Below are 24,776 nucleotides of genomic sequence, written 5' to 3' on the forward strand. Positions count from 1 at the left end.
ATCGTCTCAAATGATGACAACTCGATTGGCCTCCGATTGCATCGTTCAATGAAGCGACACCGCACTGGCGGGAGAACTGAGAGTGGAACAGAGAAATCTCATCCTCCAAATCAGTAGATCGTATCCGAACATCCCCTTTGCGCATAGGCCGAAACGACGGCAATGGAATCTGAAGGACAGTCATGAAGTGGAAGAGAACACAAGGCAAAAATCGACCAACATAACTGGAATGAGTCGATGAAGCTTGGGCTCCATGGTTGCCTTGCCTAGAGAGAGAGAGAGAGAGAGAGAGAGAGAGTTCGTTGCGTGTCAAAGCAAAAATCATTCACCATTTCTCTCTCTTCTCTAAATGCAAATATCATTCATATCGAACTCTCTTTTACGAACATTGCTGTTTCAAGAAATCTCCACAGAGGATCGGTTCCTCATGACATTCAGATGATGATGACATTCGTCATTTGATAGTCACGCTTACTGGGTCGTTTCATTCCAAATTACTTGGACATGCGCTTCAAGATTCAATTCATTTGACAAAATGAGTTCCGAATGCTCTTCACATGAGAAGAAACTAAGAAAACTTCAATTTGCGCAGCCCACATGCAAAAAGGCTTGTCGCAGAATCTTCAAGAATTCAGAAAGAGACCATGAAAAGAGTCTAATGTATGTCCACATTGAGCTTGTAAAACCATGGGTTGTGCATTGAAATTCAGAGTTGGTAATATGGCTGAAGGGAAGTGTATTCGATGTTACTACACTTTATAGTTCCAAAGGTCGGGTTGAGCCACCGGAAACATTGAAGAAGCACTTAATTTGACGTCAGCAGTCAGCCTCCTCCATCTCATGATTCATGCCCACATGGTGACAGCACAAGGATCAAAGGAAGGTATGATACACATTGAGGACCATTCCATTCATTAGAACAAAACTCACGCTTTTATCCAATTTGCCGAATTGGAAGCAGATTTCAGCCTAGCAATTCTGAAGTTATGTTCTCACCAAAAAATGGCCTAGAGGATTCTTCCTCTGCTGTGTCCTTTTTCATGATATTCTGAACGAGTCTTCTCGGTGGTTCTGAAGATGGATACTCCGAACGCAATATCGTCCTTTCTAATAAGCTCAATCACGTATGTCTCCCGCCTTCAGAGAGGTTTCTCTCGTGAATGTGGCCCAAGCGGCAAATAACTTCCCATAATTATCGTGGCTGATGAGCTTCACTGGCCAAGATTTGTCCAGAAATACGAGAGCCTGGGTCTGCAGACTTTTCTTGATGTGCGTCTGGGACAATGAACCAGGAACCGTCTGCTTAAGTAGACATTTCGCAATTTTGTCATCAGAAAGAAGAAAACAATCAATGATTTCTGAGGACGACAGTACATGTGAAGGATAAAAACAGAAACCCTGACATGATGCATGATTAACCCAGAGCTAGCATAGTCTAGCGACTATATGTGATTTAAATTCAAGAGTTGTCATTGCCATGAGGATCTTACCACATTGCTTTTCTTCAGATATATTCACCTCACCGCAATTTGGAAGAAAGGATACTCAGGTTTAAAGGTGCTGCCCAGTTCAAGAGCTCTGCACAAGCCTGGCTCTTTCAGCTTACCTGCAGCAGCCGTAAATAGAACATGAAGAAAGCTTTTGCTCTCTAGGCATATACTATTCTTATTATGTGAAACTCATATCTACTGACATAGTAAATCAATAGATCATGGTCTACCTTCCAGGGCCTATATGGCATATGCACACCAAGTATCATTTTCAGCACAATCAAAATTGATACTACCGGTTTCACTAGTTTCCATTGGCTTGACAATTATAAAATCCCCCAACACATATACATGCACACATGGGAGAGCTAGGGACAGAGAAACACTATTGAGGATGAATTAGCACTAACACAGTCTCTCTTAGCCAGACGACATGGAGAGTTCTTGTACGAAATTCAAATCAAACACGAGAACAACACAATCAAGGGGAGAATTAGCTAGTAGATTGAGATTAACACCTTGAAAATCTCATGAAGAGCAGTTCAAACTTTCATCTCTCCCCAAACTCTGTGATGATGATTGTACACAGGCCATGAACTCCACAAACCTGATGAGATTCCTTGCCATACAATGCTGAGGACACTTGGGTGAATGCAATTCACTTTCGGCAAGACAAATCCACAATTGCCGAGGCTTGGTTCCTCAAATCAGCATTTGTTGGCGGATATTCTATCTCGGACGTGCAATAATCAAATATGATTACATGGAAAATGGAGTCCATTCAAATTTGAAGATCAAAATTTGGCCCTCACAAGTAAAGTAATGCTCTGCAAATTCATTCCAACCCTTTGATAATGAAACCATCTCATCACATATTCCCCATTTCACAGGCCAATAAAATGCACAATTTGACACTCTCAGGAGCATCCTTCTAGAGAAATTCTCACCATATTTTCTCATGAACCTCTTTGGTAGTCCCTCTGAGAAAAATAAAACCCACAAATCTTCTTAAGCCCTTGACACTTGATTTCAAATTCAAATTGAACAGCAAGAACGCATAAATCAAACAAGACATCCTGAAGCACATCCTTTTCGGTTCATTTAGATTTGGAATGTGGCATTAATGAGTGTGCATCTAGAATATTATGAACCTCACAAACCCAATCAGAATAGAAGCACACTTCATTGATTCATCAAGACAAACTAAAGGAGATAATACAACACTTATTTTGCACCAGCCAAAGTGAAATTTTTTGAGTTGATCTCTATCTCAATTAAATCAAGTCCTTACCAGCACTAGTGGAAATGTAGACTTTGAACACAATACCTCCCTATCAATGAGCTCAAACACACAAACATTCCTACATGTGGACAAACTTCTCTTGCAAAAAAATTCCCCTTGGTCACGTCCACGGCTCCTGAGCTTCACCATCCACAACCTATCTAAATACCTGAGAGTTGCAATTTACTTCTTTTCCTGAATATGTTGCCTGATGAATTGAACAGGAGCTGTCTCCCTGTTGACATGGTTGAAAAACCACCATATGGTGAAGAAAGACCAAAACATAAGCATACAATAATGAGAGAATCAAATCACACACAACGTGAATATAAGGCAGTAATTGCTAGTTCCAGGAGTTTTAATCGACAATAAACCATATAATGATAGTAAACAATCTCAATATGCAATCCAAAGTCATATGTCAAATTATACGCTCTTGGAGTGCAATAGGGTGCATAACCAGAAAAAGCCTTTCATGTCCTATATATAACTGAGACCATGAATTTCAGCCACACAGACCACAAATGCAGGGGACAGGGCAAAGACATCAATGACCGAACATGGACGAAAATGAAAATTTTAAATTAAGCTGTTCAATTCTTTGAAGTGCAACTCAAATTTATCAAACTACTGATTCAACTTGACAAAGTAAACTCATCTTTTTTCCCCTCAAATATCTTATTAATGCAACAAAATAGAACAGTATCTCCTATTTGACATTGAAATTGTTAGTCATCAGATCTACAATGAAACCTCATAATTATAACTAGCCACCCCTTTATATTTCAGGTCTTTCCCTTTAGTTATGGAGGTAGCAACATTCTTAGCAATTTGCTTGTCTCTATCAACTAGTCTCCTTGTGTGATTTACATATATATTCAAATTTTACAGCATTGAATAACATTGTCAAATTTATCCATGTAAGAGGACTTGGATTCTAATTCTTGAGACTTGACTCAGCAGTTGCTTTCCAACACATCTACACACAAAAAAAGAGACTATTGTTATCTTTTCAAACCTTAATTTCCAGCTTAATTTGTAATAATTGTCCTTTCATTCATTTCACTGCTTCAACTACTCCATGTTAAGATATATACCTGGTTTCAAACATAAACCCACGAACACTCCAAGGAAAATAACTCTAAGCAAAAATGTAAACAGCATTCATATGTTTTGATTTCCAGACATGCCAGTTGGAGTCCATAAGATTGGGATCTTACCAAGCTATACTTAACATAAGATGGCCTCATCAACACCTTGAAAAAGGGATGCTCCGTTTGAAATTTGTTGGCCGATTTAAGAGCAGTGAGAGGCCTGGGGTGTGTGGGACCATAAGAGAACTAGCTCAGGGTTCCTCAATCTACTAACTGTTTGGTCCTACCTGTACTTAAAAAACGATAACTTCAAAGACAGTTTAAGTACACCTCATTAGTTTGACTTGCTATGAAAAGATTTAGCATAAATTGGAAACAAATTTAATCCTTGTAGCATCTCGTAACCAATCAAGCAAAAAAAAATAAAAATAAAAATAAAAATAGGGCTTTTTTTTAAATTATTCAACAATTTGAAAAGAACACTGGAAAGAGAGTTACGCAAGCAGAAACAAGACACGTTAAACCACGAGAAATTCTCATGACGATGAACAGTCCGGACTAAATTGAGAACAAGGCGTAAAAGTGACTCCTCATAATTTTTGACAAGGCACGAAATTCTCTTTGAATATTTTCAAGTTTCATGATTTCTTCCATTTTTCATGATGGAAAATTTACACCTGATGTTTGAGAGATCTCTCTCTCTCTCTCCCTATATCATCTCCATCGATGATGAGCTCAAACGCACAGAAATCTCCTATGCAGACGCGTTTCTCTCGCGAATAGGGCAATAAAATTGCCAGTTTGAGGAACCCATGCTTTTAGACTCTCTAATGTGGAACCAATTTTGAAGAACAGAGCCCTTAACTGAAGAAGAAGAAGAAGAAGAAGAAGAAGAAGAAGGCGAGGATTGAGGAAGGTCTCCACGAAACCAACTTCCGCCTTCAACTAATTCACGCGCAACGAGACCGAAAGATCGGAAGAAACGTGAAACTTACGAGTTTGCCGGGTTCAAGTGGAGGACCAACTGTCCAGAATTCTGTGCTTAGTTCGAGTACCCCCAGTTTCGCTCCCGATGGAGAGAGAGAGAGAGTGAGAGAGGGCCTCTGGCGTCAAGGAGGAGACGGAGCCCTTCTTTCCTTCCTGTTGTTTGGTGATGGAGGAGGCGAGATCGACTGATAGGGTTGATGATGCTGATCTGACGCATCAATAATAGAAATGTTACAAAAAGAAAAATTGAAAAACTTACGGCGCTGCCAAAAAAATAAAAGAAAAAGTAAAAATAATGGATGGGAGGATGACGTCAATTGAATCTTTACCTGTTTTATGTGAATTCGTTTATTCCGATAAAGTTTGTATGGTTGTGTTGAGATCATCACCCTCCTCCCAATCCTCAAATGCCCGCTTGTATCCGAACAACGACATCAAATATAGGTTTGGTGTGCTTAGTATACCCTTAGAAAATGTCTTCATTTTCGGGCACCCTTCCACTATAATAATAAGCAACGTTGGGAACGTGAAGATGCAACCTGGGATGGAGGAGAAGCATTCTAGATTTGGTAGATGTTGGAGTGTCAAGGAGAGTAGCTTCCCAAAAGAAATCACTTTTCCTTCTTTGTTTTCATCGTTTGCCACTATTTCTTTCATTCTTTCACATCCTATTATAGTCATCAAAGTGAGATTCACCAAATTTGCGACTGTTGAAGCTGTTACTAGATGTACCAATCCAGAGGAATTCTTCACCACTAAAGTCTTCAGATTCTGGAAGGATGCCATAGCCGGAAATATTGTTGTCAAATAGGGACAATCCCAAACCTCAAATGTCTCGAGGCACTGAAGAATTTTCGACACTAAAGAGTTTTCTCTCCACACATTCTTTAGGTTGTGTAGCTTGCTTAACTTAAGTTCTCTTAAATTTTCAAGTACCGAATGTTTTCCCTCGTCAACAAGCCCTTCATCAGGGAATATATCTTCAAAGGAGCTACAAAAGACCTCAAGGCTTTGTAGATTTTGAAATCTCTCTAGAAGAAATTTGAGAGGAAAGACGGCCTTTTCATCATGAAAGCAAGCCAATATTAGTGCTTTTGGCTTGCCAAAGAAGTCCTCGGGAAATTTTCCATCTTGTATCATCTGAATATTTTTATTGTCTAATGAAAGTCTTCCTAACATGGGAAAGTCCTGTCAAATTGCCAATACAATAAAAGAAGTAAATTCAACAAAGTTCAACAATACACCATGTGTTGTGAAAGGTAAACCTAATTTAGATAATTTGCATGGAAGGTGGCCACCTTCTTATGGTTAATTAAATCTAAGATCTCTACATACAAGGCTCAAGCTTTTAAAAGTCTCAAGTAGAGGTTGGTATGGTTAAGTTGGTAGAGTGAATCTAAATTCAAGAGCCCTCCAGCTCATCAAATTCATCTTTTATTAGAAATATCTTATCTTGTCAATAAAAAGTCGTCATCTTTGAAATTTTATGTAATGAGAAGCACTCATAATGTTACTAAATCATGTGGGGTCCACAAACTAAGAAATGTGCTTAAGATACAAGAAATATCTTGTTTTGTCTTCAAACTCATAGGTAAGGGATTTCAGGTTTTCTATAGTATCATAATAGGACGATAAGACGACCACGCAGTGGACAGGTGTATTAAAGAATACAACTAAAAATAGTGCATTAAGGTACTAATGTTATTTTTGTTTTAAAAGAATTGTTTGAATTGATCTTTCCAAAGTTTGTAGAAGATGAAATGGACAAGAAAAGTTTAAATGTGCAACACATGTCAAAAATGGAGAGGACCTCATGTCAAATTCTCATTGATTTCCCAAGGAGCAACATTATATTAGATCAGGAAAATATTGTGTTGTCAATAGAAAACTATCAATATTTTTTGTAATTCTAGGGAATGGAATATCTTATGGATGTCCATAAATGAAAGTATATATAAGATATTAGAAATATGTTCATGTTGTCGACAAATTAATAGGCAAGGGAGATCATGTTTTCTATAGCATTATAACATGACATGGTTATACAATGGCAAAGAGATTAGTGAGTGCTTCAAAGAACAAAGTAGAAACTGAGGGAGAACAACTATAATCATACCCTCTCAAATGAAGAGTGTGCTGCTTGGTTTGAAAGGTCCTGTTGATCATCTCTTTGAGCCCAATTGTTCATAGATGTTGCAAAGGACAACATGTTCAGTTTGTCACAGTGAGTTACTTGTAATTTCTTCAAGAATGACCACTTCAAAGTGGGCAAGTTAGGACAGAAGCTTTGGAGCTGTGGCATATCATGTAATGCCAGGGAGGTTAGTTCTGGGAAAAGCACTTGAGCAGTATTGGAGTGTGGAGTGTCATCTCCACTAGAGACTATTCTCTCAATTCCACAAGACTCCACTCGAAGTTCCATAAGTTGGGTTAGACTTGTAGCCACACAATGTGGAAATAGATTTTTTAGTCTCTTACAGTTCTGGGCATACACTTGTCGTAAACAGTCAAATGTGAGATTTTCTTGAGGATCGTTAGCCCATATATTGCTTAAATTGTCCATATGGGAGAGATATATTGACTCGAGCCGAGGAAATTGTACCTGCCACATTGAAAAAAAAAAATGAACCAATGAAAGTGATTACATTGAGTTATGACCTTAAAGAGGGAACTTCCAAACTTCCCTCCTTCAAGAGCTTGTTAGTGACATAAAAGGGGGGTTTGATTGATGCTTTCAATTCAATTGACTAATGACTAAGTTTAAGTATATTGCATTGCATTGGGCATGAAATTATAAACACATTTATAATCAATAACGCACTGAGCATCCACTTTTAAGTGGCTTAATTGACATTTAATATTAGGAGCATCAGCATTGCAACAGGCATGATTTTTGGAAAGTTGCCTTGATGAATTCTCAGATTCTCCAACTTTCATACAATTTGTGAGATATGTTTGCACCAATCGTTATCAAAGTTGCTTGCACTGGTCTTTTGATAATGCAACATTAGATAAGGAAAGAATTTCTTAGGTCTATTTGCTTCAAGGTAAACATGCATAACAATTGGAGAAAAAAAAGCAAGGGCTTGGTGATGACAAGCTAGTCAACTAAAGGGTATGGATAATGCGTGCAAAGAATTTAAGCAGCGTATGTATCGATGAAGGAATGAATGAAGCTGAAGCACGGGCACATAATTATTTCCTCTATCTATTTTGAACACTGCTACATATTCAATAATAATACTAATTGCGAATGTTACTTACGAATCTTCAAATTAAATGAGAAGCATCGTGAAATATTGTTGGCAAACAAGAGAAAAAAATAACTTTAATTGTTTACAAGTTTTTTCTTTCATATGGGCGAAAATTTTGTGTATTGAAAGAAAATAAATTCATAACAAGCACATACAACATACTAACTTCAACAAATAACGTATGTTATGATCCCTAAAAAAGCAAATTTCCACATTGAAAAGATTCAAATCCAAATAAAGATCCAGTGGACAATTAATAACTTGCTTGAAATAATATTTATTCCCTTTTGAGGTGGATCAGTGATCCAACCGCTGGCCAAAATTGGTTGTGTAAGAGGAAACCAATTTCTTATCCTTGATTAATTTCTTCTTTTTAGGAATTTTTTTTTTGCGCAAGATAAAAAAACAAAAGTGGATGTTTTATTGCACTGAAAATATGCAGAATTGATGCGTGCAAAGCACCGCTCTGTTTCCAAATTCTAATTACTGGTAGTCCATTCATTGGTACTTCCATTTGACAAGATGATTTCTCTAGAAAAAAAAAAGCATTGGATAAAGAAAAGGAGGACAAACCTGTGGAGTGAAAAGTGAAGGGATGCCATGGTCAATATCCACCGAAGATCGCCAAGTCAAACTTCTCATCTTGGGGCAGTGGGCAATGGTCAGATATTTCATTGTGGGACAATCCAACATATTATTCTTTCCCGATAAGAAACTAGTTAAATTGGGCAAGCCTTTCAATTTTATACTCTGAAGCTTTGAGAATTTAATCATCTCCACCGCACTTCCCAGTCCTTCTTCATCTACGATCACTCCTTCCATCAGACCACACTCCTTTATTGTCATCCAAATTATATTGGGAAGGCACCGAGCCATCGATGGAACAAAAGCATGTCTCAAGTTGCTACATTTATAAAGGGTTAGAGAATATAGAGAATTGAAGCACATTGTTCCTTGGAGATCTTTGTTCCATAGTTGCCTCAACTTTGGTAGATTAAACAATTCTATATACCATAGCTTAGGCAACACCTGAGCGCTTTCGACAACATCAAGCCCCTCAAGATCTAATATTTCTTCCAAAGACTCGCAATTGCCCACTTGCAAGCTTGTCATTTCTTCTAAAGTAAGCATCAATTTGGATGGAATAGCGTTAATAAATGATGGACATTTATCCACCATCAGTGTTCTTAATTGCAAAGATGACTTGATGGGATTCAGTTCACTGTGCCATTTTCTAATCAACTCGGGGAACTCATATAGCCGCATAAACTTAACCCTCGTAACCGTGGCCTGTTAGAAAATGCATCATTAAGTGTAAAATTCTAGTTAGCAAAAATGCAATTACTTGGTTGGTGATTAAAAAAAAAAAAATCCAATTGCACATAATCTAGTAACTGATGCATACCATTTCTTTGCACATATTTTCAAGGGTGATGTTGAGGTTTCCCTTCCAAAAATATCGGTACTTCTTTGGTCCAGACAATTCCTTCGGATCTACTTGTACTCTCTCCAGCTTTGGTGCCTCTATTGTTCCATTGGAGAAAAACTTCATGTTGGGACATTCACTCACGATGACATCTTCCAAGAGAGGGAATATCAAAGTGTACCCACCGGAGCTGAAGCATCTCAACTTTGTCAACCCATCAAACTCCATACACTTTAATTGATTGAAAGCCACTACATGCCCCTCCTCACCTTCCTCATCACTAATGACTTTTGTCAATATTTTACACTTACTTATCCTCAATTTTTTGAGTGCCACTAAATTTTCAGCTATTGTCAGTGTGAACAAATTTGATAAGCCATCACAATTTGACATATATAGGGTATGCAGATGTCGAATATATCCTAAAAAGGGTAATGTTACTTTTAGCTTGTGACTTGTGCCTTCTATGGCTGCCTCATTGTTGCTTGGCTCTTCTAGATAGGAATAACATACAACTAACTTTTCCAAGTTGGTTAAACTCTCAACAAAATGATATATGGACATTGGAGATTCCTTGGAGAGATAATGAAGCTCAAGAACTCTAAGCTTGCAGAAGAATTCTTCATCATGAAAATGTCCATGCCATATCTCTATCTGTTTGGATAAATCCAATTTTAACTCTTGAAGATTACGGAACGTGCCCTGAGAAAATAGTCAAATCAGAACCTAAAGCCATCTTAATTAAAAAAGTATTCATGTATTATTATATAAGTCCTACATATTGCACACAATAATTGCATTTTAAAATGTTGAGTCTCATGTGATTCAACGGAAAGAATTGTGCTCTCATGAACCATACATTATCACTAATCTTTTATATTTGACTTGTATCCATATTTGAATTTAAGTAACTCCTTACATTCACAATTGCATAAAATACAATCAAGTTTAGAAAAATATATCCCTTGTGAAAATAACTTCTGCATCAAATACAATCACAATTGCATAAATTTCGGTGATTAATGTCAACGACAATGTCCCTTTTTTTTTTTTTTTTCGTTTTTAGGGTTCAAATTAGACAACACACTTGGGGCAATGATAAAATCACACCAGACGCCACATGTTTTCAATCTTTGCAGTGCTTAGGAGAGAGCTAGGATCAACGAGGCATTTGATATAGTAGACATTGACAAAAAGGTCCAGTCAATACATGAAGATCATATGATGTTTCAATGATGTAATATTTTTATGGATTTAAGGAGAGTCTTATTACTCATAAAGAAAAAGGTGAGTCATATAGTTCACATCTTCATATATGGAGCTACTTGTACGAGATGTTTGGCTCTAACCTCAATCATCACTTCAAATATTCACCGTCGAAGCAAAACAAATAATCTTGGGTCATACCTTTTCTATTAAGAAGAGAGGCTGCTTATCAAATGTCATCTCATTCTCAAGTTGCGAAGCAAATATCTCTACTTTGTGACAGCCATGGACCTCCAAGGTCTTCAATGCCGGCCATTGTAAAGCATGCGTTCTGGTGTAGATGCACTTCAACTCTATTAGATGCCTAAGCTTCAGGGAGGTTAACTTCGGGAACACAAACTTGGGAACTAGTCCTTCTTCATTTTCCATGAGTTTGGCAATGCCACATTCATTGATCTTCAAATCCTCCAACTGGATTAGATCATTGGCTACCGAGGCTGGAAACAAAGAAGTGAGGCTCTCGCATCTAGAAACGCTACTAGAACGTAGACATTGGAATTAACTTGATGATGGAGTTCCTTATACCATATACACTTTAGCTTTGGTAAATTAATTAACCTTAGCTTTTTTAATGGAAAACAAGCAGTGGGATGTCTACCTGGAGGATTCGGTGGTTGAGGTTCGAAAACTACTTCAAGCAAACCACACTCCCCTGCCTCCAAGCTTTCCAAGTTCAAGAGCCGTCCTAGAATGCAAGAAGGAACAAGGCTCACTAACTTATTGCATTGAACCACACAAAGCGATTTTAGATTGTGGAAAGAATCCGCGGCAACTTGATTGTCCCATATCTTCTTGATGTTATCCATAAATTCGATATTTAATCTCTCCAAGTTAGGAAAGGCAACCTGCGACATTGACTCACGGAATTAGTCACAAACTTATGTAAATTACAAATTCACGGAAGTGGCGATTCTGTCATTAAGTTGCACCAAGGAAAAAAAAATAGAAAATAAAAAACAACGGTAAAATAAAATAAAAAGTTAGTAAAGAAAATCTCCATGCTAATGTGGATGACTCTAGGATGAGATGGCTATTGGAATCACTGGAGACAAAACAAAAAGTGGGAATTCTGACCAGATTCTGTTGGCAATGGGCAAAATGGTAATATAAATATGCTAACAAAGCATATAATATAAATATAATCACATTAGTCTCTCATAAATCGCTTAAGAACAAGGAATAATATATTTAAAGAAACAAGAAGCACGTCTAAAGGGTAATCAAGGTTAGAACTTAGAAGTCAATGAATTGGTGTAGTAAAAGAGAAAATACAGCTAAGGATCGTATAAGTAAGAATATTGGCCATTAGGAAGAAAATGACGGCGAGATTGAGATTAAAAAGCCAACCAAACATCCATCAAATGGTGCAATAGAGTAGGAGGTGTGACTTTATCTAATACCGACTGCCTTAAACGAATATCGTACCACTACAAAGCAGTTAAAAAGTTAGGCCAAGAGAAAGCAATTAAAAAAAGAATTGCTTGCGTCAAAATGAACAAATCTTGATTACCTCATTCCACACTTGAAAGAACTAAATATACTTAAGTGATTGAAATTTCCTTTTAAAATTCATTAATTTTCTATCAATGCTAGAAGATCTGATAGTTGTATACCAACGACAAATCATATATTATTACAGCTTATTTGGCTGCATAAACAACATTTTTAAATATCTCGAGTCAAATGCTGCATAAACAACATTTAAAAAAAAATCATATACTCGAGTCAAATGATAGAAAACAATATTAAATATCTCATTATAATAGATTAAAAGTATCTAAGAAAGTCAACGTATTAATCCAAAGAGAGGGCCATTTTTACAGCTTATTTGGCTGCATAAACAACATTTTTGGTGAACAGCCTCTATAGCTTTTAGATTGGTTGAAATAGACCCGCCTGTAAGTTACTCTGTTTCGTTTTCCATTGGAACGTCCTTCCGCTTTCCATTCGAGAAATATATTTATTTCTTTAACAAGAGTTTTATAAGAATGGTCATGCAATTCATGTTAAAACTTAAAGGGCTGATTTCCGAAGCCTTGGACCCTAGAGATCTTGCTCACTTTGGGGAGGGAGAGGGCTCGGATTCCTTTAGTTGGTGGAAATTGCGCTTAAGAGAGAGCAAAGCTTTCTTCAATCAGGAAAAAAAAAAAACAAGAGATCTTGTAAGTGCAAATGAAGTCAAGTGGGCATATTAAAGGCTCTTCATCTCCAGCCTCTTGAACCTCAGCTCACTTTCCTCTCAATCGTTTCTTCAATTTCTTTCAATGTATGTGCAATGTCTAATTTGTATATGTGAGGATGCTGAGAGTTTTAAGTTTTTTGTGAATTTGCAAAGCTTTTAGAGATCTTGTGCAGCAGTTGTATTACCTGTTCATGCTTTGTTCATGTATCATAAGAGAAGTTCAACCATTATGAAAATTATTTCCCGGAGAAATTAGAAGTAAGAAACTGTAACTAATACATGTCGCCAACACTCAACACATATGCTTGTACACTACTGATTTTCTTTCAAATTATTTTGATCAAAGTACACTTTGTTAGCAATTTAGTTGGTTTTTATTTGGACTATGCTTTGTCTCTAGTATATTTAGGGCGCGTTTGGTAACGTTTTTTTCAAAAATTGCTCAAGGGAACATAAATAAATAAATAAAAAAGTGTTTCTGCTCCGGGGAACAATTTTTGACCAGAAACACGCGTTTGGTAAACTTATTTCGGGAATAAAAAATGAATAGAAACACGTTTGGTAGATTTTATGTTCTTTTTTGTTTCTTTAATTTTTAAATATTTTTATTTTATTTTTCATTTTTTCCTTTTATTTTTCCTTCTTTTGGCCGGTCGCCGCCTCCGCCGATCGGCCGACGGGGGCCGATGGCCTCGCCGGACACGGCGAGGCTCGCCGGCCCCGGCGAGGCCGAACCTCGCCAGGGGCCGGTGACGCTCGGCCTCGCCGAGGGCCGGCGACGCTTCAGCGAGGTCGCCGACCCTCGACGGTGTCGCTGGCCCTTGACGGCCGGTTGCCGGCCATGGCTGAGGCCGGCGACCGGCCAAAGAAAAGAAGAAGAAGAAAAGAAGAAAATAGAGAAGTGTTTCTTCAAAAGTGTTTCTGGGGCAAGAAACAATTTTTTTTTGTTTCTCATTTCTGTTCTTTTTGTGATCCGGGAACAAAAAATCTGATTTTGAACAAAAACGCAAACAAACGCGTTTCTGTTTTTTTTTTGTTCCCAGGAACAAAAAAACAAATTTTCTGTTCATAAACAAAAAAAAAAAGAATGAAAACATGCAGGCCCTTAATATTTTCACATAACGTTAATCACATACCTCCCCATTGAAAAGTGCAGTGGAGTGTAATTTGACACGGTCCTGACTTCGAGCTTCTCGTGAATCTGTCATTAGTTTTTCATTGGATGAAAAGAATGTTGTCATTTTTATTGCAAAAATGAATATATCTACAAGAACATCTTCAATGATGAAAGAATAAATCAATCTTACACTTTCCATAAGAGAAGCACGTCAAACTTCTCAAATTAAATAATAGTAAATTGGTTAACATCGGGAATGCCAAAGTTTCTGATGTTTCCATTCCCAACCCTTCTTCCTCCATAATGATCGCCTCCATCTTATCACAGACCTGTACATCTAGTTCTTTTAGTTGTGCGAAAGATGTCACCGTGGATGGGAGAAACATAAACCTGAAGTTATCCAAGTTCTTAATTTCTAATGTTTCCAATCTCGGAAAGGCAACCTGCAGAATTCACTCACAGAATTGGTGATTTCGTAAAATCTTGAATTCATGAACTTCTAAGATGTGAATATCGATTAGTTCCAAGGAGAGTGGGGGATTATTAAGTTGCACAAATGGAAGAAAGGAATAAAATCAACAATAAAAAAAGGAGCGAAAAAATCTCCATACTAGTGTGGTTTCAAATATCCAATCTTTCCTTGGGAAAATAACTTTGAATTGTAAAGCTTGATATGTTTAGTAAGCAAGTTTATTCCATCTTAAGAATTCTCCTTCAGCAATAATTTCAACCTCAAATTATGGCCCAAAGTTCAAATAGTATGCATGGCCAGTGTCTAATGAGAACAACGACAAAGTTAAAAGCCCCAAAGACTAGGCCGATTAAGTAAAAGCAAAGCCGCAAAGGCTCTTTCCAACAATTTCCCGATCTAGTTCCATTATCTTTGAAGGCTAACCACAACTGGAAAGAAGAACAGTCATACACTCAGGCATGCTAGCATGTGGGACCCACAGCTTAAATTTCCAGAACTCTTTATTAATGGGGAACCGAAAATCTTGCAGGAGTCATATGGCCGCACCATCAACTTCAGTGATAATCGTGCTATTCGCTGGACAAAATAGTTGTGTGCTTTCCTCAACTGACCAGTTTTTGTTCATGCTTTGTACAGGTACCATGAGAGATGTTCATCCATTTTTATGGAAACTATATCCGGAGAAATTAAAAGGAAGAAATGGCAACTCATAAATGTCGGTAACTCTGAATATTTATGATTGCATGCCACTCATTTTTATTTTATTTTAACAAAAGTATACTCTATAAGTAGTTTAGTTAGTTTTGATTTTGGTTATATTTTGTCTCCCGTATATTTAATATTTTTTTAATTTTCACGTACCTCTCGATTGAAGAGTACAATGGAGCATGATTGGATATGATCTTGACTCCGAACCTCTCGTGAACCTGACATCGATTTGTCATTGGATGAAAAGAATGTCATCAATTGTATTGCATGAACAAATGTATCTACACAAAGATATTTAGTGGTAAAAACAAAAAAAAAATCAATCTTACACTTTCCACGAGAGAAGCACCTTAGACAGTTCAACCATTCTAAGCATAAATTGGTTAACATCGGGAACTCCAAAATTTCTAATATTTCCATTCCCAACCCTTCTTCCTCCATGATGATCGCCTCCATCTTCTTGCAATTTGATATGGTTAGATCTCTCAAATGTGCAAAAGATTTAATCATGGATGGGAAAAACATAAACTCAAGGGTGTCACAGCCATTCACCACCAACTTCTTTAAATTATGGAAACTCACTATTCCACAAGGATTATTGTTCCATATGTGCCTCAAGCTCGGCATTCCCTTTAATTCCAAGGTGGTTAGCTCAAAGACAATCTCATCATTTCCATTACCGCTTGGTCCATCAAGGTCAAAAATTTCTTGCAGCAAAATGCAATCTTCTATAATTAAAGTGTTCAACTTGTATAGTTTTACCAGCGACCGAGAGTTGATAATCTTCGAGAGAGATTTGCACTGCGCCACTTCAAGAGATCGGAGATTGCTTAGCTCCAATGGAGATTCATCGCTCCATATATTTTTTAGATTGGGAAGTCCTTTCATTATCAAGGACTCTAACGATGGGATGGAAACCTGACGGACAGACCCATTAACAATAAAATTTACAATTGCAAAGGATGGGTAGGGAATTTACATGCTATATCATGTTCTTATGAATAGTCACTGAAGGAAATAAATAAGAAAAAGTACAACCTTTAAGATAAATTTTGCATTCACAGAAATTTATGATACATAAAAGCTAATTTACAATACAAAAAGGAATTAAACGACCCTAAGACACAACTAATGAGAGCTTTACCAATTGTTTACAGTATAACAAGGGAAGTACCAATTAGATTTTGCTTCCAGTTTCCTAGCTATAAGGGAAATTATAGTCATCAAGAGTTAGCACTCATTCAGATGATTACAAGATTAGTTATCCATAAAGCAACAAATACTTTGAAGCTAAATTACTTCCTATAAGGTAAGCTCTCTTATAACCTATCCCAATTAATCATCCTTGTTGCCGCAACTCCCTCAACGATGAGCTTAAAGCCACAGCCTACATGTCTGGAACCATAACGTTTTAGTTGAAAAGACCCAATTATCCCTGATTACGATGGAAAGCTTCATATGCTTTTCTTTCTTTTTCTGTTTTTGTAAAGAGTAACTAGTCTTTTCCAAAAGTTCATTGCTATAACTCTAAAAAATCCTTCATTGGCAAATTTGATCGCAATCTCCCATCTTCCTCGCCATTACATATCATTGCCATCCATACAATAAGTTTTAACCTTTTTTATGTTTCATTGGACTATTGTCATCCCCCACAAGATTTCCACCAACAGAAAAGAAAAAAAAGAAAAAGCAAAGCCGCAAAGGCTCTTTGCCCTGATCTAGTTCCATTTTTTTTGAAAGCGAGCTCTAGCTCAAAGCATGGAAAAAAGGGTAAGTCGTACTCAAACACACTGGCATGTGGGACCCACAACTTATACATCCACGATCCTTTACTGATAGGGAAACTCACATGTTGTATGAGTCGGACCTCCACCGTCAACTTTAGCGATAATTGAGCCACTATGAAAGAGCAACATTGTCTAGTCAACGAAATAGCCGCGGCAATTTTTGCTTGGCGAAATAGCCATGTACTTTCCTTAACTAGGCAATTGTTTTCCTTAGTTTACTCACTTCTCTTTAATGCTAGTAAATCACCATCAATAACCAATTTAACAGGATATCAAATACAAATTTGTGTATGTGATGACAGACGTGAGGCCAAATACATCTATCCATACTAAATGCGAGCATGAACATGCACAAAATTATGTACCCTAATAATAATGGAGCTTATGCAATGATTAAGTGCTTATTTAAATATGAACATAAAAGACGTGAATTAATTAGATTATTATATTACTTTTCTTTTAAAACAGGCCCTCCTTCCCATTCTTCGCATTGGTTTTTAAGAGAGTCACCTACATTTTACATTTTGTGGATAACAACAAAGTTTGATAACTCAATTTATTATAATCCATTTCAAAAGATAGAAAAATACTTATGAAATTACTTTAGTGTCCAAATTCCCTTAAATTTTGCTTTATGAAACCCTATTAATATAGATATACTTGCTGCATGTGAGTTTAAAATAACTCAGAACCTATCACAAATTACATTAATTTCACATAATAAACTGGGTTTCTAACAATGAAGAGAAACGGAATATTGCTTTTATCTAATTGCAGAGAAGGCATGAACGGATAACGTAATTAGGAAAAAAAATAAACTGAAAATAACAAACTGATTAAGCATCAAAATTTGGGTTACATCTACTTAGCAAATGATGGAAGAGTTAATAGAGTTACCTGTTGCCCATTGAAGAATGCTATTTCAGTGCAAACTTGGCCGTGCGTCATACTACTTGAAGGAGCTGACGCGGCACTTAAAAAGTTGGGGATATCTGGTAAGTCAATCAATTCCAATACACGCAAATTTTGCAACTCCACTTTGCTACACTCATCAGCTTCTACAATCCGGCGCATTAACTTGCAACCAACAACTTTGATCTTCTCTAATTGTGGAAGTCCTTTCACCACTGAAAGAGGAAACAATACTTCCATCTTGTTACAACTTTCAACTCTTACTTCTTTTAATCTATTGAAGGACTTGGATGAGATATGGTTGTGGCATATCTTCTCCAAGTTCATGAGATTCTTGAGAACTAATGAGTCCAACATCCTAAAATCTGTATGGGATGGTGATTGGAGGATGTAACGGACGAGACTATTCTTGACTTGTAGATGCTTTAAGTTCGGAAAACCTTTTTGGGATAACGTACAGATACTTTGCTCACCTCCATCCAACGTGTCGAAAAGCAGATCATCGCTTTTGCCTAAGATACTTTGTATGCATCCTTTCCAAAGAAAATCACTTAATGGATCCAACTTGAGCTCCAACGTCCTCGATCCTTTGCACTTGCTTGGCCAGTGCCTCGCATTACCTATTCGGATTTTGTACTTGGTTAATTTTTCAACATTTAAATCCTTTGGGAGGATGCTTGGATTAGGAATAAATACATGTAGAGTGCAAAGATTCTTCATGTTGTTCAACTCAATAAGACTGGCATTAGTTGCTGGAGTAAGCTCCGGGGCATTCCATTTATCAAAGCTATCCTCCATATACAACTCTTCCAATTTGGTCAAGCTTCCAAGTACACCCGGTTCAATTATTTGAAGTTGTGAACAATCATTCAAGTCTAACAATCTCAGTTTCGTCAATTGCCCTATTTCTTTTGGCAATCGATGGATGTTGGAGTTGACAAGGCTAAGAATTTGTAGCCCTTTTAGCTTGCCAAGTATGGCCACATCCTCTAAATGAGAACTATCAAGACAAAGACTGTTTAAGTTCTCCAAGAACTGAAAAGGCAAAAGCGAACGACGGAGACGTATCCCAACAAGATCTAAGACCATGATATTTCTCATAGAGTTGAAATATGAATCTGGGACCTCAAGAGATTTACTGTTTGTGATCAAAAAAAAGATCTTCAATTCAGGGCAATCTAATTCTTCAGGAAGCTCCTCCAAGTCGACGTGGGGAAAGCATATCGCCTCACAACTTTTGACCTTATTCTTTGACAACTTTGTTACCAATTCATCTTTATCTTTCAACACGAGAATAGGGTGATCCCTTGAAGCAATTGAGGTAACAAATCCACGAACCAAGTCATGAATCTTGCAACAATCTTTATCTTCATCGTCTAACAAAAGGGAGGAGGCTTGCAGGGTACTGATGAGTGAGCTCAACCTATCTCTGGCTTCTTCCATGCTGCTATCTTCTTGAAATAACCTCAAACCCATGCCGTACCTCACCAAGTATTCAAAACGTGGCTTAGGGACACCATAAGAAACACAGAGTCGTAACAATGACTTCAACTCCTCACCTTCCTCATCTTTTAAATGATCATAACTCAATTGCAACATCTCGTTTATCATCTTACTGATTCCTTTGTTTGTAGACATGTCGATTTGTTTCAAAGCATCCTTGCAATCAGATAAAGGAGAGTTTTTAAAATATTTGGCCATTGCAATAGTTAGGAAAGGGAAACCTGCACATTTGTGGAGGGCTTCATCCACCAAGGGTTTGAACTCGTCATCATGAACTTTGTCTTCCGCGATCCTCTCAAACAAACCTCTTGCCTCTTCCTCTTGCAGCCCAACAAGGAGAAAGTCCCTGTCACAGCCCATTTCCCTTTGCAGAACATTCCGATCTCTCGACGTCAACAACAACTTGCATCCGATGACTTTGTTGTCATGTCCGCAAGGAATGCCAACTGACTTCAAGTCGAGCCCCTTCCACAAGTTGTCCAGTATTATGAGGACCTTCGTTTTCTTCTCCTTCTCGTCTTCCAACCTCCTGTGCAGAAGTTTCGCTCGCACCTGGACATACTTTTCGTTCTTTATGTCACTAAGGCCCAACGAGTGCGCAATCTCATCTTGAATCCTCTTGATGTCTGGATTTTCCGACACATCAGCCTTAGCGACCAAATCAAACGACTTCTCTCTTCTTATTCTCCTTTCAACATCCACCAAAAGGGTCGACTTGCCAACCCCGCCCATCCCGTAAACCCCGACCACACTATTTTTGTTATCGGCAAGAGCGTCCATGATGTTTTGTATCATCAAAGCTCTGGATTCGAAGACGCCATCATCCCTAAGCTTAATCGACGTAGAGGCAGAAAAAGCGGAGGCCGTCGCAGTGGTCGGTTGGACGACATCTTTGCCTTCTCTCTTGGCCAGAATCGAAGTAGCCACATTTCCAGGAGCAGGATCGATGAAGCAAATGTCGTTCAAGTCCTTGAATTGAACACTGCACTTTTGAGCGAGTTCGTGAACGACCTCAATCTCAGCCTCGGCTTTCGTGCTGAACTGATAGCGACAATAGGGGTCGGGAAGAGTCCCGTAGCAGCAAGTCTTGGTCGCCTTTTCGAAGTCGTCCAATAGGTCTCGCGCCTCCTTCAAGGCCTTCTCAGCACTTGCCTGCCAGTCCGTGAAGGCACTGTAGAAGTTCCGAACATTGTTTCTGGCACGTATTTCAAGATTGCGGACTCTCTCAGCCTCGTTCTCCAAATTGCGGACTTCATCCCGAAGACGGTCGGCGAAGCTCTTAGAGGACATCGCATGTCCCACAGGATGCTTCATCGCAGTAACTGCCCCCTTCAAGAGATCCCATGCAGTAGCAAGGCCACACTCGATCCACATTTCTCGTTGATTTTTTCCCTGAGAAATAAAGAGCGAGAAAACAGGGAGACGGAGAGAGAGAATGGTGAAAACAAGCAGCAGATATTGAAGTAGAAGAAGAAGAAGAGGAGGAAGAATCAAGGCGAAGAGATTTGAGTGCCAAAACAAGGATGAAGGGAGGGACCACGGAATAACTTGAATGGAGAAAGAGATGATTATCAGCTGTTAAAGTAGTCAACAAATGATTCGACTTAAACCATTGCCCTCGGAATATCTATTTTACACGGTGCGTCGGCATCCACGAGACATGGAATTCGAACTCTTACCACGATGTCATTTACCGTGATTTCTTTAGGTGACAATCGACAGATCGTTCGCACATTGACAAAGCGAACACGTGACATGTATTTTTATACAGTCTGCCATGAACTCAGTTTTTAAAGTGGACCATCTACCAAGGCAGAAAGCACAAATGGACCCTGAAACCTCCAGAGTACTTAAGAAAATACATGAAAGGACATCTTTATTCTTTCTTAATATTAACATTTTCAGCAATATTTGCCCGTATTGTTGCAAATATATCCAAACAACCAGTGGTAAATTGGGACTTCTCATACTACTAAATGTCGTATATCATAACACTTTAATAAGATGAAAGCTATGATTAATATGGATGGTTCTGCAGACATTTCTCTGGATATTGTTGGTGCGCCAATTCTCTAAGCCCAACAGTTGCCCCTTTAGAGCATGCACACTACCCAAAAAAGTGAGTCCTTGTAAGGACTTTTTAGGATCATCCTCCGTGATTATGTTGGTTGTGTTTTTAGTGATGGGGAGGATGGACGGATTAACAACTAGATCCAATTAAAATGCACTACAGTAATATCCTCTACTTGAAAAAAATCTTTTCTTCTAAAGTATTGTAAGATCTTTAACTACCCAACTTGTTTGGACTGAGTAATCTCACGGTCTGATTGCTTTGATGCGAGATCTATAATCTTTAAAATTTGTAGTTGGCCTAAATAAATTAAAGGCTATTTGCTATTGAACATCATCATTGTATTAAGATGGTAGACAAGTCGAGTTATGAATAAATTAATTTAACTAGGAAAACATCTATACATAGGGTAGAACACTCTTGAGTTTTGTCACAACCTCCAGAGGGAGAACGGATATACTGGATTGTTGAGCAAAAACAAGCATTACCTCTACTTGAGGTTTACTTGATTTCACTCGGCGTAGGTTATCTCAAACTGTTATCATGAATGGTATTAGGAAATTCAAATTCAAGAAGGGATTCTATAATTTAAAAGAGTGACCACTAAAAAAGGTTCGCTTGCTAAGTAAATATGACTAAATGCATAATTGTTGATGACATCATACTTATGGTGTAGAAATCAAGTAGCATCACGGCACGTAATGCATGATAGGTCTACAGTCATCCATGATGAGAGTTTAGTTTAAATAGATACTAAGCATTTTAGTCATTTTAATAGCGAAAGTCAAGTGGCACGCACTACATGATGAGTCCATGACCTTGTGCTTTCATGTTGAGAATTAAGCCAATTGATATACTCAAGTGAACTTAACTTTCTAAATTGGCAACCATACAAATAAGTAAGTAGACGGGAATATATCATTCAATGTGTAAATCCCATATGACTGATTACTTTCCAAATTGGCAACCTTACAAGTAAGTAGACGGGAATATATCATTCAATGTGTAGATCCCATATGACTGGTTATACATTTTATGTAACGTGCTTTATCATAACTGTTAGAATAAAGATTTTTTTTAATCACAAGATAGTTGCTTAATTACGGAATATAATTTTACTTAGCCAAATGTATAATTTTTTAAATCGAAAAATGATCAAGTGTTTGTAAATGACATAATGTTGATTTAAGTGGGTATAGAGTTCCTGATAATTGATATGGTTTTTGGTAAGATAAGGATAATAGAAGCGCTTACCGATGACGATGAACAGTGATTACAGATGACCGAGAGAAACAATTGTCAACGTGCAACGGCAATTGGTCGACGATGATCGACTACCAAATTTGGCCAAGCGGCGGACATAGGGAAAAGAAGAAAGGAGATGGTGAAGATGTCGATTGAAGACAAGGGCACCGAGCAATGATAAACCCAATGGCACTTTTGAGAGTTGTAATAGCTTGTCGATAGAATCTGTGTGAGGATATGAGGTCTAGAATCTTGGGTATGCTATTACAACTACCTTTAGAATAGTTCAGTCTTAATGAACGGATATGATTTTTAGAGTATAAAAAGGCTTTTGCAATCACCTTTTACCTTCAAATTTACTGTTCAACTTCGTTATTACGCTGATTGCGACTCCCACTAAACTCCTTCCATAAAATTCGAAGATATGTTCTTTGGTGAAATATAGTTTACAACCGGATTAGAACCCATTTCGAGTTAAACAATAATACAATTTATGGATGATGATTTCCAACGGGATTGATGATATTGGATGTAGACTAATCCTAGGACATACGGTTCATTTTATAAAATTGATTTTTAAGGAGATACGAGAAGCTGTAAAAGTCATCACTCCTTATATCCTTCCATATTGATTAGGTATAAGTCCAAAACCAGCTCCTTCTGCGGATCCATGAAATCATATTGGAAAATATAGAAACAATGAAGTTAATTGAACAGGAAAATAAAAAAGTGAAGTTCAATTTTCAAAATAATATACAAATTGAAATAGCTCTAGACAAAAAAGAAAACGGCCCAGTTTTTTTATTTAAATATTGAATAGCAATTTTTAATAATGTTCTACATATTAACATATTCAGACTCGGGCTAAGTTTGACCCTTATATCGATTAATGTTAACTGTTAGCTGAAATAAGTCTTCCCTTTCATGTATCATCTTTCAAATTTTTGCAGCTTTGTTGGCAAAAAGACCCCCAAGTTATCCCTTTAAGTGAAAAGAAAATTATAAGGAAAAAAAATGTCAAACTAATCCCAAAACTTGTCGATTTATTATGACCAACTTCTAACAAAAAATTTCATGATTTACTAAATAACATGAGGGGCGTTCTCTTTGCAAGTATGTTGCTAAGGATCTTTTGTGTGATAACTAGCTAGTTTATGAGGAATAATTGTACAGTTCTGCAAACCAAACGGGCTAAGTAAGCACAATTTTTTACCGTAAAGAATAAGTTAACTTTTTATATATCCTTTCTTAAGAAAATGGCAGTATTAACATAAAATTATCATGTTATTCATGTTGAGTAATTACAAGATAGAATGCCAAGTAAGTATAATTTACATATTGTGGAGAACAATTGTCATTTGCATTCTGCACAATTTCTTAGAAAATATGAGGATTTGTGGAATATTTGACGATTATTTTGAATCAGAATTTCAAAGGAAAGAGATTCACGAAGTTCTTACAAATTGCTTTATATATACACACATACCCATACATGCATACATGTATGTATGTATGTATGTATGTATGTATGTATGTATGTATGTATGTATAGGTTTTTCATGAATTTTCTCTGTAAAATTGTGAGGTTGAATTGGTCATTGGTTTTACTTAATCGACTATAATGATTAACATACCGAAGCACACTTTTACATTTCCAAAACCTTAATTTATCTTCTAAACAATATCTCATACTATATTCATTTGTACTATAGTAAACGTAAATGTCTTACAATCTAAATTTTAATTCAAAATAATTGTCAAAGATTCCATAAATCTCTCATTTTGAGATCATAAATATTTCTCATTTTAACGTTTGTCTATATAACTTATTAGTTATATTCATTTAAAAAAAAGAATATTAACAAACAATCGTGATACAACAAAATTAGTATTTACAAAATTGTGAAAAATAATTAACTTAAACTAGTAACAAAGGCAAAATCGATTATAAAATAACATTTAAATAATATATGAAAAATT

The 24,776-nt window shown here is 37.1% G+C and overlaps 1 protein-coding gene and 1 long non-coding RNA gene across 5 annotated transcripts; both read right to left on the reverse strand.

Annotated features, from left to right (window-relative positions):
- Window positions 1–482: 482 nt before the first annotated feature.
- Window positions 483–5,046, reverse strand: LOC108961067. 4 transcript variants are annotated; one of them, XR_005553071.1, is made up of 5 exons: window positions 4,862–5,045; window positions 3,993–4,153; window positions 2,782–3,007; window positions 1,491–2,470; window positions 483–1,299 (listed from the first exon to the last, which is right to left on the reverse strand). It is a non-coding gene; the product is annotated as an uncharacterized LOC108961067 (long non-coding RNA). The 4 variants fall into 4 exon arrangements; XR_005553072.1 differs by having other exon boundaries at window positions 1,491–3,007; window positions 3,993–4,173; window positions 4,862–5,046; XR_005553070.1 differs by having other exon boundaries at window positions 483–1,275; window positions 1,491–3,007.
- A 3,860-nt stretch (window positions 5,047–8,906) lies between these two features.
- LOC120295650 lies at window positions 8,907–20,854 on the reverse strand. Its single transcript, XM_039316937.1, has 10 exons — window positions 17,963–20,854; window positions 15,608–16,196; window positions 15,432–15,496; window positions 14,428–14,541; window positions 11,398–11,644; window positions 10,941–11,236; window positions 10,054–10,235; window positions 9,513–9,723; window positions 9,137–9,397; window positions 8,907–9,011 (listed from the first exon to the last, which is right to left on the reverse strand). The coding sequence occupies exons 1-10, from the start codon at window positions 20,852–20,854 to the stop codon at window positions 8,907–8,909; spliced, it is 4,962 nt and encodes a 1,653-aa protein (XP_039172871.1).
- Between the last annotated feature and the right edge of the window lie 3,922 nt (window positions 20,855–24,776).

This window comes from Eucalyptus grandis, chromosome 7 (genome assembly GCF_016545825.1).
Source record: "Eucalyptus grandis isolate ANBG69807.140 chromosome 7, ASM1654582v1, whole genome shotgun sequence".
Classification (NCBI taxonomy): domain Eukaryota; kingdom Viridiplantae; phylum Streptophyta; class Magnoliopsida; order Myrtales; family Myrtaceae; genus Eucalyptus; species Eucalyptus grandis.

Excerpts from the sequence above, each read along its gene's own strand:
- LOC120295650 (XM_039316937.1), bottom strand. The coding sequence starts at position 20,854 with ATGTGGATCGAGTGTGGCCTTGCTACTGCATGGGATCTCTTGAAGGGG. Across the intron at positions 10,236-10,940 it reads CTCTCTTCTTAATAGAAAAG|GGCACGTTCCGTAATCTTCA; the intron begins GTATGACCCAAG and ends CTATTTTCTCAG. Across the intron at positions 9,012-9,136 it reads ATGTTGTCGAAAGCGCTCAG|CAACTTGAGACATGCTTTTG; the intron begins GTGTTGCCTAAG and ends TTATAAATGTAG.